This window comes from Lissotriton vulgaris, chromosome 3_1, assembly GCF_964263255.1.
Source record: "Lissotriton vulgaris chromosome 3_1, aLisVul1.2, whole genome shotgun sequence".
NCBI classification, from domain to species: Eukaryota; Metazoa; Chordata; class Amphibia; order Caudata; family Salamandridae; genus Lissotriton; species Lissotriton vulgaris.
Window position 1 is genome coordinate 1,415,310,158 of NC_141689.1, and position 17,189 is coordinate 1,415,327,346.

Consider the following 17,189-nt stretch of genomic DNA (forward strand, 5'->3'; position numbering starts at 1 on the left):
TTTGTTTGTGTGTTTTATTGATTTTTGCCTTGTGGCCATCTCGTGGTTGTCATAAACTACCAACAAATAGTGTATTTTAATGTTTTCACAAAAAGATAAATGATACCGTCAAGGTAGTAGTCCTGTGGCTTCCTTTTTGGCATTTGTATATATTTGCTAACAGTAGCATGGAGCCAAATGTCTTTGAACAAATTATTACCCAGTGACAAATCAGCAATGTGAATCCCTTCAAGTCATTTAATTTCCGGTTAGTTCGGAAAGTCTCAAACTTGCATTTGACAGAGAGTACCCCACATATTGTAATGGTCCTTTGGACGAGTTTATTTATCAAACTATAAATATCCTTAAAAGTTCGGTTTTAAATGAAACACCTATTTTTCTCATATATTGTTTTACAATATTACTGTCTGCCCCTATCATCTGCAACATAAAAATTACCTTAGCTCGTGATACCTTTACATTTGCTGCGCCTTGCGAATCTTTGTATATACAAGCGGTCGTGTACTTTATATCCGATAATTTTGTGTATGAGAGCATGGGGCTTTTTTAGGGTTATTATCAACTCCCACCTGTTCACAGCCTTGGCAAATACAAACAAGCATAGGTAATGTCAATAGCTTCAGCTTACGAGCAGTATTGGCTATGTCACTGTTTTTTTAGCCACATTGTACAGCAGCGTGGCTGCTGTGCAGTATGTCTGAAAGTTAAAACAAAATACATAAAGCGCTACAACGTGGCCAGCACTGGATGCATCACAGAGCTTTTTTGCTGATGGGTGGGAGGGCTACTTAGCAAATGGAGGGTGCGGGTACAAACGTCATATGACACGGCCAGTGGAGGAGGTTGGTTGGGAGACCCCGTGGACAAGCAAACGGACAATGAGGGGTTGAAGAGAGGGGTTGTGAGAAAGGCAATGCAGGGTGGGAGGAAGGGCCTTGAGCAACAAGATGGGCAATAGAGGGTGGGAAGGAGGGGCTGCGGCAAGCAGACGAGCAGCGGCGGTCCAGCGGGCGGGAGGAACACACAAGGGGAGGAATACACTAGAGAAACATCTGAAAGGCACACACTCTCTTAGAGTGCTTAAACACAAAGAAAAAAGAGTGCCTATAAAGAAGTGCAGTGGAAGTTCATTACTAATGTGCCCATGCGCCACAGAAGGAACAAACACATGAAGAGAAGGAAACCTATGGCAGCTGACCAATAAGAATCAAGCAAATGAGAGAGACAATGAAGCCAACCTATAATAAGCACACTGTTATAAATTCAAAGGTCTTGCAAGGAACAGCACATCCGCTCTCTTATGTAAGACCTAAAAATTACCAGTGTCCTGACGTAGCGAATGGAATACCACAGTCTGCGTGTTCTCCTTAAAACCCCTGGAACCAAATTGTTTGCAGATTGCTTCCCATTGGTCTAGGGTTGACTTCTTGTAGCCTAATTGCTCTAAAAGGAGGTCTCAGGAAGACTGGTTAAAAAACACATAAGATTGATGGATATCTACCATAGTTTCAGAAAATCTCTTTGATAAAATTACGAGCAGTCAAACTTGCCGTGAACATTCAAGCCTTTTAGATGCCACGTGGCAGCCAGTCTACATGTCTAGAGCCCCTGAACTCTTCCTAGACTGAGTTTGTGGTCGAGGAAGGCCTCGGTGTACCACAGGGACTCTCATGCTGATTGGTAGGGGAGACTCCATGGATCTGAAACAAAAGTGATGTATCTTCTTGTTTGTCCAGTGGCAGACTGGTATGGCTGGATTCCTTCTGTTTCACAATTCAGCTAGGTATTTACCTCCCCTTGTTTTTTTCCAGGCAACCTGGGTTATAATTGTCCAGCTACATAGAGATCAGATGGTAAAATTACAAATGGTAATTCTAGTGGAACTATGTTTTCCTTCTCTGTAGTCTTTCCTGTTGCATGACCTCCCTGCAGTCCTATGTATCTGGGGCCACAATGATGCGATGCTGACCTTGGAAGATAACAGAAACTATGAGTTAGTGCTAATAGACTGCTGGTGAGCCCTACTCCTGTATTAGACATGAATTGACTCATGATTTTACAGTCTGCAGTGACAAAGAATTGACATGTTTTACACCTTGCCTAGTTGTGACTTACTCGTAAATTTTAAGGAGTAAGAAATGCTCACTCAACAACTTATGTTTTCGTCCATGAAAAAGCATGGCTCACTTTACAGAAATCATGAGAAAGTCACACTGAAATCTGGAGCATGATGCAACTGCTCGACGAAAAAGCTTTGTGGATGCACCAGGAAATCCCGGTGCAATTTACATGTAAAACAAAGCTACTCCCAGGAATTCTTTATAATCCAATCCCTGGTTCTAGAGAGGATTCCGCCCAGTCCAGCATGAATAGTGATGTTACTTGGTAGGTCGGCCTTTGAACTTGATGCATGTAATACGTCATCAATGAAAGGCCTGCCCCAGCAACACGGCATCCCTACAGAAGAGAAAGGGTCCCGCTAGATGATCACACTCTGACCCTTGTGTTGTTCCAGGGAAACACACCCTTACTTGATTTCAACTTTACAATTTATGATAGCTTGCAGGTGCCTGGAGAGGGCTCCTAACATAATTAACATTGCTTTAGTTATAGTCATGGCGATTGTGAAGGCCGTTTAAAACCGAAGTTCTTGAATTTTCTCGACATCATCTTGGCCTAAACCCCAAAGAATTAAAGGTAGTTAACCGTGTGTGCCCATTTTCTTGGCATTTCTGCCTTCCCCTCAGTTCTGCTGTAGTCATACAATATCCAATCCACATAGTGTGCTTTTTTTCTTTACTCCACCTTTATGCCGTGTACCCACTCACACAATGTAAAAGCGAGGTTCATCTTTGAATCACGTCTCAACAATTTTCTCTCACGTAGGCACACTGTGACTTTCACAAGCTTTTTTACAAAGCATTCGGGCCCTAGTTTAGAGTTCAGGCGGCGGGATATTAGGTCCGCCTTAATTACAAGTGCGTGAGATCCAATGGCACCTGTAATATGGCGGACGGGATATCCACCACGTTGTGACAGAGTAAATAAACCGTCTGCGAAACTCTAAATCAGGTCCTTTCTCCTGTCCCAGCGGCCTCAGTGTGAGGCGAGCAGGCTTTGTGGCCAGCTCTTCCTGAGCATAGTGAAATTAGAACGGAGTTCCTTTTAATAACGTTTCTCGTATTCTTAATTACTCGTGGTTTGGCAAGTAATTAATGTGATACTTATTAAAGACAATGCTTGAAATTCAAATTCGCCTATAATAGATTATTTTTAAAAATATATATTTCTTATTGTTTTTTTTACACTTACAACATATACCAAATAACATGTAGTCCTCATCGCATTAGTACATACAGGGGTGACAGCCCATGTGGCTTAGCTGCTGGTTGTACAGTCTACTCATAGAGCACATAAGCTTGAACGTCCCTGCATCTCTACAATCCCACATATAACGTATAACATATATTCATTGGCGCTTTGTGCTTGGAGTAACCGTCAGGCTGGTCGGAATGAGACAAAATATATGCGTGACCGGCCCCCTGTCCAGCTGTCTACTTTGAAAGAAGAAGAAAGAGGGGGGGAAGGAGAAGTAACGTTTACTCTAAGCAATTTATCCGGCATTTTGAGTCGGGCCACCCCATGCAGGTCTGCAGCCGTCCTGGAAAATTGGTCTGGTTCTGAATTTGGAACTTTGCAAACGTGCTTAGATGGCCAGTGAGTCACCCGTTCCTGGTTTGTTTGCAAGTCACTGCAGTTGCTACCATGTGATAGTGTTGCCTCTTCGCCATTAACATGCAGGGGACCAGTGCAGGGGATGCGCCGTTCATGGCGGACGTCACTGTTATTCCCTGCAGGAAGATAATCCAATTCTGGAATCAGATTGCGAGTTCTATTCACTAACCTTGTTTCGAAATGAGAGATGGGAAAGAAAGATAACCGGGTTGGCATATGCCTCCTTGAGGGAAAGCTCTCTGCATGTCGACCACTTTGTGATTTAGCAGCTTCTAATTGAACAGAATGCACTTAGAATGAGTGGCGTTTATTCATGGATCTTCATAATCTTGGTCCTCTTTTTCAGGAGGAGACCGGGAGCGGATGACTGCTAACCATGAGACCTACCTACTTATGGCCAGTACACAGAACGACATGGAGGACTGGGTGAAATCCATCCGTCGAGTCATCTGGGCGCCCTTTGGTGGAGGTAAGTACAATTAATGTATAAGCCCGTCCATGTTCTCTGTAAGGAGCAGAGATCTCAGCCAATCAGATGCAATTGATTCACGTCAAAGTGGGATAGTATTTTCTTCTATTATGGTGAAACATTTTCAGTTTGAGAAATTATTTGTTCACCTAGATTGTCTGAGCAGACCCATGACTGTGAATGGTTCGCTTCTTTCAATATAAACAGGAAGGAATTTTAAAATCTGTACAGCAAATTTCAAGCAACCTCTGGAGAGGCTTTTGATACTGTGCCACACATTTTGCATATGTCACCTTCAACAACTGGTGTTATCCTTACCCTAGTAACACCTCTGTTTTTTAAAAGTAATTAGTCCCTCAAACTACAATGTTTCTAATTTAATTTAATGAAATTTCCATAGATACCTAAAGACATAATTTGAGGTAACTGAACCCATCTTTCCAGTTACCAAATCACTTATCATATATAATGAGTCACTTTTAGGTATAGATTTATATAAAGGTTCCGAGTGGGAAAAATAGACAAGAGAAAAACTCGAGTTGTCTGTGATGTCACTCAGAACTCTTGAGATAAATAAAATCCCCTTTAGTCACATTTAACCTCCCTATAATATTATAGTGTATATTGTACCCCCAGTGATATGCTCCTGCTTATAACATGTACCCAGGAGCAGAGGAATAATGGTTGAAACATATATACTATTTAAATATTAAAAAAGAAAACTCCTGCGACCCACTACACCATCCTCAATAAATATCCCCCTAACACATTTTAACAAGCATTTGAAATATAATAGGCCTAGCATTTATGAGAGTTTGAGCTATAGGCATTGAAAATGACAATGCCTTTTATTTATGGGTTGTTTTTAAAGCAGATACATAAAAGACATTGTCTTTTACAGTGCCAATAGCTTAAACTCTTGCTTAAGCGAGACCTATTGCATTGCAAATGTGTGCTATAAAAATTAAAAAAAAACATGAGAATGTGTCCTGCCTGCAACAGCAGGTAGGGCAAAGCTATTTGAGAAAATAGTGCTTGTAGGCTGTAATTAAAGCCTACAGAGCAACAGCACATGTAACAGGGGGTGTCACGATGGGAGGTTACAAAGTGAGACAAGGCAGTACTTAGGAGAGACTACTAAGCATTTTGACCAATGAACAGACACAGTTTACAGTGGACAATGAAACAAGCCAATGAAAAATGTGGGCGGAGCTACAAGTCCCTACCTTAATTCAGCATGCTTCGAAGAGCAGCGCATATGCTGCCCAGGCTTGACCTAAAAACAGATACCTGGCCTCATTCCGTCCACTCCTATCACCCTCTGAAAAAACCACTCTCACGCCTATCACCAAATATAAAAAAATACCAGGCCTCCTGCCACGCAGCCACAGCACCCACTATATGTGCTGCCCACAACTCCCCTCTTCAAATAAAGTGAACTAAAAAATTCCTGGTCTTTTGGCCCCCATCACCCTCTGACAAACTTCTGCTCTGCCCAAATTATCTGATATCTCCTGCCCTGATTGGCTGCTTAGAGTCACGCGGGCTTCGTCTCGTAGGTCCCTCCCAATTTAACCCGGATGTCTTTCTCCGCGATCAGCGGACGCGAACAGCCCGTCTGAGCCCGTCCGCGCTGGGGGCTGCAGAAGAGGCTACTATTTCTGTAGGCCCGCGAGTAAGTTTCATCTACTCGTGTCAGGACTTAGCTGCACTTAAACCCCTAAACTTTCCTGCCATCATAAGCTTACCCCTGAGGCATTCCGGGGGCCCCTCCATTGTTGTTGTTATATTGGATTTACTGAGCCAATAATTTCGGACACTTTAGTTACGCGGTCCTCCGCTGTTACGTCGACCCTTAACACCACCTCCGAAGGGGGCTTTCTTATCAATGCTAGATCTTTAGTAAAGAACTACACTGCATGTAATGACTTTGTCGCTGCGAGGAAGCCCACATGGGTCTCCATTACAGAAACATGGGCCTCTGCCTCCTCCGGTCCCGAACTGGTTAACGCTATCCCAGAGGGCTATGCTCTGGCCAGAATGGATAGAGTTGGCCGCAGGGGAGGAGGGTTGGGTATCCTCTACAAGATCTCTGCCACCTGCCGCATTTGTTCCCCCTCAGATCCTTTTCAGGCCATTTTCTTTTCCTTAATCTCCTCCCCCTCGGTTTCCTTTTCTGGCCTCCTGATTTACAGGTCTCCAGGCCCTAGATCGGGTTTTATTCACAACCTACTCAATATCTTAGAGCCCTATTTTGGTAGGTCTAATTTGACGGTCATGGGTGATTTGAACTTCCATCTGGAAGATACAGGCTCCAGTGACACCTGTTCCCTGGTGGACTCCTTAGCCGCATATGGTCTCCTGCAACTGGTGGATAGCCCTACCCATCAAGCTGGCCACACACTGGATGGGGTTTTTTCCAATGATCCCAGATTAACAACGGGCTCCCCATTCCTCTTGTGTGGTCAGACCACCTGGCTGTCCCCTTGGAATTAAAATCCCCCTCTTCTTCCACGCTGCCATGTCACCCTAGGAGAAGGGAACCTAAACGGAACTATAGGAGAATCTCCAATGATACCCTGGCCCCTCTTATGGCCAACATCAGGAATGTCCCCTTGGGGGAGGTCCATGACGCTGCGTTGGATCACTCTAACACCATCACAAGAGCGGTGGACCTTCTGGCCCCCGATTCTTACAGCTACTCTGCTAGAAAGAGACCATTGGCCCCATGGTTCTCAGAGACACTCAGGCTTTTAAGACAGGCTTGTAGGAAGCAGGAGAGGCTCTGGCGAATGAGCTGGGATGCCAGAGAAAGGGAAAAGCACAAAATCTTGCTAAGAGAGTACAAAACGAAGATAATTGAGGGAAAGCAGGCCCATTTTTCCAACTTAACAGCCTCCCTCACTTCCTCAAGGGAATTGTTCAAGATTGTTGACTCCCTCTGTACTCTGCAAACACCTGACCCTGTAATAGGGTCCCAAGAATTGTGCGATAAGATCTCGCTGTTCTTCCACTCAAAAATAGCGGATATTTATACCTCTCTGGAATCACAAAGGGACATATTGGGTTCCCCCCTCTCCTGACTCCATCTCCCACTGATTGTCGGCCAAGGGACTCCCAGAATAGTTTGTCCAATTTCCCTCTTCTTACTTCCCAGCAGCTAGACCAGCTCCTGAATAGAATTAAATCTGGATCTCCTTTGGACCCTTGCCCCTTTAGGATCCTGAAGGACTGTAGGGAAGTTTTGCTGCCCTATTATCTTGAAGTGATGAACCACGCTATAACGGAAGGCATTTTTCCAGCTTCTTGGAAAAAGGCAGTGGTCAAGCCTTTGCTGAAAAAACTGACACTAGATCCGGAGATATTAAAGAACTTTCAACCAATCTCACTGTTGCCGGCCCCAGCAAAGATGCTTGAGACACATCTTAATCAACATCTAACCGCCTTTCTCGATTCCTCTGCCCTTCTGGATCCGTCGCAGCATGGCTTCAGGAAGCACCATAGCACTGAGTCGGCCCTCACTGTGGTCGTTAATAACATACGCTCAATGGTCGGTTGGGGACAGACTACTTTACTGGTCCTGCTAGACCTGACAGCAGCTTTCGACACCCTGTCTCCCCCATTTTAACAGCTCGTCTTAGGGAGATAGGGGTAGAGGGCCCAGCGCTGAGCCTACTGATCTCCTTCCTCAATCAGAGGGAGCAGAGGTTCAAGTTGGGAGAGTTCCTGTCCCCCGCTAAACCTGTGCAGTGTGGGGTACCACATGGGTCGGCTTTAAGCCCCACTCTTTTTAACATATATGTGGCCCCACTTGCCAGATTAGTAAGATCTTTTGGGATGGAGGTGGTGTCATATGCCAATGACACCCAAATTATGGTCTCTCTCTCCCACTCGTGAGTACCTCCGCTCTCAGCTTCAGGAACTGCATGGAGACAGTTTCACAGTGGATAATTCTGAACTCACTGAAGCTGAACGGAGAGAAAACCGAAGTCTTGATCTTCGGTGGAGACCAGGATGTCTGGTCAAGCGATTGGTGGCCCCATCCCTTGGAGTGTTTCCACTGCCCACAAAATCCGCACGGAATCTGGGTGTGATGATTGACACCTCTCTTGCTATGGCTCAGCAGGTACATAAAACGGTCTCCACCTGCTGGGGCGTTATTAGACCCTTGAGGAAAATTATGCACTATCTTTCCCTGAAAGCCCGCAAACAGACTGTGGTGGCCTTAGTTACATCCCGGTTAGACTACTGCAATGCGCTCTACTCGGGCATTAACATAGTCCTGGTACAACGCTTGCAGACTGTTCAAAACGCGGCAGCTAGGTTTATCCTTGATGTCCCCCGCCGCTCGTCTGCCACTTTAGCCAGGAAGAGTCTGCATTGGCTCCCGATTCAGGCCAGGATCTCTTTTAAGATCCTGTGCCTTGTCTACGGGGCACTATTTGGAGAAAGCTCTGAAGGTATACGATCTCTGCTGGTTCCATACACTCCCAGCAGAAATCTATGCTCCTCCAGCAAGAATCTCCTGACTGTTCCTCGGGTTCGTAGAGTCAGGTGGGGAGGAAGGGCCTTCTCTGTTCTGGCTCCTAAGTTGTGGAACACCCTCCCCCCGGAATTAAAAGCACAACCCTCTATCAGACCTTTCAGGAAAGCATTAAAAACCTGGCTTTTTGCAGAGGCGTATCTGTTAGCTGGCTCTCGGCTCACATATCATGTTTTCATTTCAGTTAGGCGCCTTGATGCCCACGGGCTTAGTCTACGCAATATAAGGCTGCCTTCATTCATTCATTCAAATTCAAACAAAAATAGCCTGGTGACCTCAATTCACCGTTACCACCTTCTGCGCACTGCTACCTACACCACCTATTCTTATCACCCTCTGAAAAATCGCTCCTACACCCATCTCCATATATAAAAATAATACCAGGCCTCTTGACAACCACCCACACCATCCACTATATATATGCCTCTCCCATCCACCTCTTCAGATACAATGGACCCACAAATACCCGGCCTTCTACTTACATCACCCTCTTCGCTCGACCACTCCCTCGCAGCCCAAAACCACAACCTTCACTCTCAAATTGAGAGCCGAGAGTCGGCACTGCATTGATGATCTTCCTTAGGTCAAGTCATTCTTCATTCTTGGTTATCATATGAACTCATGAGCTTAGCACATCAGACAGTGCTTAATTTGTAAAACAATAAGTGCTGGGGTCCATTTTTTACTCAGAAGCCCATGGCCAGTGCTACAAATAACGGAGGTGCAGCATACCTAGGCTCTGTAGTCTTGATTCAATCACATGTCTCTTCCATCCCCCACCATGCACTCCCTGCCTCTTCATCTTACTCTTAGAAGTTTTTTTTTCAAACCTGCATTCACCCTCTGTTACTGTTTTTCCTTCTTTCTCTTCATCCTTCTTTCGCTCTTTTCTGTTTTTCTCTCTTATGTTTTTGGGGAATGTATGATGAGAAAAAATAAGGGCTGGTTTCCAAAAATGAGTGCTGGTGGGCCCAATCCGCAAGCAATGGCTCAAATTAATCCCTGCATCCATGCAAAGTAAACACTTGTGTATCAATGATGAGGAGCAATTTATATAACTGTCACTGGAAGGGACATCTTAAAGATTTTGAGGGCTCCTGTTCGGAACAGCTTTGAATTTATGATCCAGCTCCATCTCTTTTGTGCCCTGTTTGGCCAGGTCACTAACAGTGCACAGGCACAAACGTCCAGATTCTAAATGTGTTCACATGTAATATTAAGGGATAGTGACGTGTTTTCAATAGTGTAACAGCAGTATCTCACTCATATTACTGCAAATAATCTCTGTGACACCCTCCCATTTCTCATATGTGAGGTCCTGTTTTTATGTGAAATAAACTTTTTTTAAGCACATACACATCTGTCTGCAAAATGTCTGTAATAGACTGTCACACATGACCCACATTAAAAATATATTAAAGGAAAAGGGTATTGAAAACAATGTAAGAATTATTGAAGGTCATCAGGGCAAGACTCTGCACAGAACAGAGCCGGCTCTATCATGGCCCCCTGAAAGGCTGGGGCCCTGGGCCGGAGCCCACTTTGCCCATGCCTTAAAACGTCTCTGACCACGGCCCTCAGCATTGGAAAGCTGACTGAATCACACAGGCACATCTCATCTCCCCATGCTGTGACCACTCTCCTATGCATTCTGCTATGCAAGAGGGAATCCAACACTGACACCTTTACGCATGGCACTCACATCAGGTCAGGTTCAGGTGGGTCCTTTCCCCATGATCCCAACACCTTACACCCAGGCACGCCTGTCTCATCACCTAAGCAAAATGTTTTATATATCATTATGAGGGCTATGACTTCCTTGCCGTTTGTAAAGGCAGGGAAAAGCCCTTTGAAAATATGTCTTCCCCAAAAAATCTAATGCTCAATTCGCTATTTGTTCAAGGAGGGAACATCATTCTAAGGTTGTCTCTTAAAAATGACATACATTACTAGCTACATCTTTCAAGACATTCCCTTCAAATATCCTTATACAAAACATGTTCTCTGCTCTAACCAATTCTGTATTTTCAGTCTTTTCTAAATACCACAAGCATTCCATGAGCATACCAATCAGGTCTGTGTTTTTTTATGGACTATTTCTCGGAAGCTAATACATTTTTCCCGAAATGAACACGATCAAAGCATATTCTACAAGATCATCACAGTTCGCATAAGCAATGCTTTAAAATAGATGTGTCAAACAGAGATAACCCCTGTTGCTATGTATCAACGTAGCAGAACAGCACCAAAAACTGTGAAAGGAAAGGATGAACATTGTGTACAAAATGTGTGAGTCCTTGAGTAGTAGCCGATTGTTTGCGTTGTTTAGTTACAGAACTCCACTAAAGCACAAATAATGTACCCTCATATTACCCTTCTGTACAAGGCTGCTTCAACGTATGCACTATTCATGTCTGTGAAACATTGCTGCCTCCTTAATTTATCAATACATATACATTTATTCATGTGGGTACTTTCTAAAACGTTGCACATTGCCTTATTGATGTTTCAGAATAGTCATGTATATAAAGTTACCTCTCGCCTCCCAACATTCTTGGCTCAACACCCTCATCACATGGCTGTTCGAATTGTTGTGATTTGAGACGTTAAATGAAGAGTAGGTAGTTTAGCTAGTCCCTTTAGGTGACATTTTGGAGTGTTCCAGTGTTTAGTACCCTCTAATCTCAGAGACATAATACTATGGTTTACCATTTTAAAAGATTGTTGATAGATTTTTTTGTGAAATATCCCGTTTCTACAACTTCTATTAGACATGTAGTTGAGTTTCAGATGCAGGCGTTTGCACATTGAGGACTTGTGCATGCCGCACTGTATTAAAAATAATCTTTTGTTATTGATCGATTAATAAGAATCATTACAACGCATTGTTAGTTACAACAACAACGATAAAATACTTGTTAAAAATCTGGCTTGGTGGTCCTTTCATACAGAAAATAAAATTAAAATTAATTTAACATTTCTGAGCTCAAATGCTCATCCCTGTGACACTTTTCAATTTCTTATCTTTCCCCAATCAATGACCTTTCTTGGAAATGCTGGCATTCGCCAAACACCCTCTCAGAGTTTGACATTAAGGGCCTGATTCCGATGCTGGTCGGACAAACTTCTGCAGCTCTGTCGGAGGTGGTTGGCCCACGCGGTCTCTTCGCAAGCGGTTGGTCCTACCCCGGATTTCGATGCATGCATCCTGTACTCCAACAGAGCACTGAAAGACAGCCGACTCCGACAGCTTTTTCCCACCATCAAGATGGCGGTTGAAGAAAAAAAGCATCCATAGGGCAGTTCAGGGATCTGCGACCACCGTCCGGATAACAATGTGGGTTTCCAACGACCCGACCGCAGCGGTCCGACCAACTGCCTTCAGTCATCAGAAATGATGGAATTGGGGGTGCACTCTCATCCATATCTCCAGCAGTCTCCACCGAGGATCCCTACACCTGAGCAGGTGCACCCCGATGACTACGATCTTGTGGGCACTGGAATTTTGGTAAGTCCTTATGCGGTATGTGTCCTCATTGACTGGACTGTGCACATTCTGCCACACTCCAGCAATGGGGTATATGGTACACAAGGCTTCTCCCCATATGTCATGCATGTGTGTTCAATTCACATGTCTTCTGTGATATTGTATGCATTTGCAGTGACATATTCGGGGATATGTGCTCTGCTGTAGAGGCGACCACCGCTGAAGCAGCTGTTGCATTGTAATACAGCAGGGGGAATCTTCCTGGCCTCAGCAGTCAGAAAGGGCCCACCTAGCACCATAATCAGGCCCTAAATCACAAAAATGATTGGCCAGACACAAATGCTACTGCCTATTTAAGCTGTGAAGGTCAGCCACCCCCTTAAGCAATTGAAAACTGCTTCTAGGCATATTTGGATCACTAATGTTTGCCACAAATACTCTCTCTCTGTTCATCTTTCAAGGCCTCACAGTGAAAGTACACTTTTAAGTTGCTCTTTGATGAAACCAAAAGACAGTGGAGGATTTTCAGGGCTGATTTCACATGATGTTATTCCCATGGATAGAATAATATCCAGGGGGCAGAGTCAGCACCAGTCAGGATACTCTCCACGCGGCTCTGCGCTCAACAAGCGATCTCCCCCGCTGTCGCAACAAGCTCGGCAAATACAGAAACTGGACAAAATGTCTATATCTTGAAAAGACTAAACCGATACTGCACAAATAGTGTGAGTATACATTTATGTTTTTTTTTAGTTCTGATGAAAGCTCCACAGACCTCTAGGGCCCAAGGAGCTGAAACATGTCGACGAATTCACAATAACTTTAATACTTCTAGACCTAGTAGCTCGGTCTACATTAAGTACCACCTCTTTTTTTAAACTAATTGGGAACATACCCCTCAATAAATCTTTGGGGTTATTTTCCCATTTTTTAAAACAATTCTATGCACATCACTTTTCTTTTTCTTCCTTTTTCACTTTGCAAGTGGGGAAACCCTCATATCTCTGGACACTGCACCAAATAACCCAGAGGTGCCTCTGGTTGAGGCTGGCAGCTAACGCACAGAAGAAATCCCAATGATAACTGCCATAACTACAATGCGGGGCGGATGAAACATATATACCGCACTCCGAATTGCATTGAGTTTTTGAGGGTACTCTTCTTCCTTAAACCTAAGGTTGTAAGGTGTAACAAGTGTCCCTTTTCATTTTTGATAAACCTCGCCTAGAATAATATCCAGCCAGACAGGTTTTGAAGTCTCTGTAATTTGTTAGCCTTGGAAGGCCTGTGTTGGCTGTGGAACATGTTTAGAGTTACCTCATTACCAGGCAGATTCTCGGCTCTACCGGATTGCAGTCTGTTGGAGAGGGAGGACTATCGACAGCATGCACAGCTGTATGGTGACACCCTTGCTCACACTGTTGGCTTGTATCAGAAATGACAGATCTGTGCCACAAATGATTCCTAGGTTCCTGACCTGGCGTGTTTATCTCCTGGAGCTATACTGAAAGAGAAAATATGATGCGTTCACTTTTATAGGCTTTAGAAAAAAAAATCACAGGAGAATCTTTCCGCTGCATGCTTCCTTAGATGCAGAGCCATTTTAGAGGTCCCTAGGACAGGTCTTGTCATAGCGGCTCCCATCAGCAGATTGCCAATGGTTCAATTTCAAAGCCCCGAAGGCTCAAGATCATTCTTACTGCCATCCTTAAGGAACCTGATCAGGCCCATACACTCAGGGCCGAATTCACAAACAGCCTCCGCTATAAGAATTCTCAATGCAGAGATTCTGCCTTAGTGTGGAGACCCCCCCTTGACAATGGGGCCTCCATCACAAGTGCGGAGGCCCTTTGCGATTCGAGCCCTTAGACAACAGAGATACATATGTTCCCCACTTCTGGTGGTTTCATGTATAATAGCTAAGGTGTGCACCTTAATAATGTATCTATCCTCCTATTCTTTTGTCTTAGCCTATCCGTCTGTACATGTTAAACCACATAGATCTATGTACCCACTCAGCTGATCGTGTCCTTATAAGCCTTTAGTTCACTGTGTACAGAAGTTCCTTTAGAATTGGATTTTTCTTCAATATACAGAGCAATATTTGTTCCTTTGCTTTACCAGCTTGACCAAATGCATCACTTCCCCAATAGAATCAATCATTCTCCTTAGCGATTATCATTAAAGGGGGGCACTTTTGCTAGAATTGAGGTACCGATCTGTAAAACATGTTTGGCTTTTTAGTGCATGATATGTTAAGAAGCTGATACACTGCAGAGTGATGCACGGCGATATCTAATGTAAACAGGGGCATCTTTAATTTTATGATTGGTTAAATATGTATTGCCAATAATAATACATCTGTGTCTATATATAAAAGTTTCCGTAGATGCTTGAAGTTCTTGTGGGCTTTCTTAGGTTTGGCGTAATTCAAGATGTTTTGAATTGACCAAAATTGTAGATATGATATACGTACTTACAGGGGATCTCAGTCATCCCTCTTCATCCATTAGTCTGTTGTTGCGTCATTCACAACATAATTCCGCTAATGCATCATACAGCATGGGTCAGCTCACTTCAAAAGATGGCTATCTTAACTGTGAGTGATGGTATTCAGCTCTTTAACACGGAGCACATCCGCACACAAATTTGTTCTCTTCAGTACTAGGGTCTGCCATGGCAGAGTGTGCTTTTTGAAACCAAAACATTTTGTTTTTATTTAAGCCAGTTTTAATGTTGGTGAGGACCAAGCAGCTACCACATTAATAAAGTTTAGCAAAGGCTATGACAAAACAAAACAAATAATAACAAAGCCAAAAGTCTGGCAGCTAACATCATACCTTTTGGCGGTGCCAGTACTTGTCTGTATAATAGAAGTAGTTTGGTTTTAGGGGACTAGGGCCCTATGTATCATAGTTTCGTTTTGCGATTCCTAAATAGCGATTTTTAAGGAATCGCTATTTAGGAATCGCAAAATGGTATGTATGAAGAAATTCGCTTTTTTTTAGCGATTCCTTAATCTTCCTTAATTGCGAATTCACATTTTGCAAATTCGCAATTAAGGAATAATTTCCAATGCATTCCTATGGGCCAGGAGGCCCATAGGAATGATTTCCGAATAATTCTCAAATTGCGAATTCGTAATTTGCTAATCGCAATTTGAGAATTATTGCAAGGCTGCAGGGGTGTCTCAAGGACACCCTGATGCACCCCTGTAAATTACATGTGTGTGCATATGGCGCACATACATGCCCAATGGGCATGTATGTGCGTCATATGCCACCCTCACAAATGCACAATTGTGCATATTTACAAGAAATCGCAAATTACCACCAACTACAAGTTGGTGGTAATTTGCGATTTCTAAACCTGAAATCGCAAGTCTAAAAAGCTTCATACATAGCATTTAAGGAATCGCAAAATTGTGATTCCTTAAATGCTTAAGCAAAATAAGGAATCACAATTTTTTGTGATTCCCTATTTTGCTAATTGTTCATACATTCCAAAATCGGAAAAAAGGCCGTTTGCGATTCGCTAAGGCCGAAATTCGCAGAATTTCGGCCTTAATGAATCGCAAAAGGCTTGATACATATGGCCCCTAGTGTTGTAAAAAAGCCTTTTAGCCGAAGCATCCATCTCTTACAATTCTTTAAATGTGCTTATAACATATGGCTCTTGAGCCTGTTACTTTATCATCCCTTCACATAGAGGTCTCAGATTTCTGATTATGTTTTCAAGCCTTTTGCACATTTTTAGAATATCTTATTTAATTTGATGGAGACTCCACACCCCTTCTTTTCTCTGAACGAAGATTGTATCTACCCTTTTTTGAACGTCCGCAGGTTATGCAACAGTCTGAAGTTCAACGCTCGCCTGTGATATTGAGGAGATCCTGAGCAGTTATCATTCTGGCTTGTCTGTCTTGTATGTGGCATTTGTCAAGTGTTGCTGTAGTTGGATGTAAGCCTGCTTGTCTTAAAATGCATGATCCTGTATATTTTACACCCTTAGTTTGGATGTCATTGTTGAAATAGTGAACACTTGTAAAGCTCAAGCAAGACACGAATTCGACGCTCCCCTTAAAAAAAAGTTGTCTCTGCAAAATGTCTCAGTGAGTTAACTGCTCGCTCTTGCCATTTGCTGTGACTGGCCTGTTATGCGTTTGAGGCCCGATAAGGCCAACTTAATGTATCATACAACTGACGTCAGTAAATTAGGTACCCAAAAACAGTAACTCCTAATATTTTCATAGGTGGTGGCGACTGCAAATCTGCAGCATGAAAAACTATGTAAAACAATTAATTAAGATTCTTATTATTATGAGTAATATATTCTAATATATTCTGTGTTCTCGGAAGTCCGATTTGCACCTTGGTGTTATTATATCTGACTTTCAATTTACAGAATGATATCCATACTCCGCAAACAACCTTTCCATCTTTTATTGCTAATGCCCTGCCCTAAATAGTGGTATAATTTTCAGAACGTCAAAAGAGGCAATGCGGGGTTCTTACAGTCTTTGTAAGACGACATTCCCGCCCTTTCATCATTCTGTACCAGCCGACAGGGGTATCTTGATCGAGCGGCTGAATTGGCTGTAATTACTCTTCGACATTCTGCTTGGATATGTCTGCTTGACAGACTTCCAAAATGTGAATTCCTTTAGGAGAATCTTCTGATTCCAAAACTGTTTCCTTGACAACTATCTGCCACTTTATTTTTCTTAGTAATTGTGATATTATAGAAAGATTTCCTTTTTTTTGTTCCTCTAAGGGTCTTATGTAGAGTTTGCCAGACGAGTATTCTGTCGCAAACGTGATGGTCATCACGTTCGCCTTATTACAAGTACCATAGGATATAATTCACTTTTATTAAGGTGGACAGTATATCTGTCACATTTTGGACAGAGTAACCCGTCCGCCAAACTCTGATTCAGACCCTTCGTTTCCAAATTA

The 17,189-nt window shown here is 43.3% G+C and overlaps 1 protein-coding gene across 2 annotated transcripts in view; it reads left to right on the top strand.

The window, feature by feature from the left end:
* ARHGAP24 (Rho GTPase activating protein 24) overlaps positions 1-17,189 on the top strand; it is a 1,593,044-nt gene that overhangs the window by 1,362,464 nt on the left and 213,391 nt on the right. For both annotated transcript variants that reach the window (XM_086961877.1, XM_086961879.1), the window contains one exon: positions 4,082-4,204. In XM_086961877.1, the coding sequence (XP_086818003.1) occupies positions 4,082-4,204 (123 nt within the window). The remainder of the gene's footprint in view (positions 1-4,081; positions 4,205-17,189) is intronic.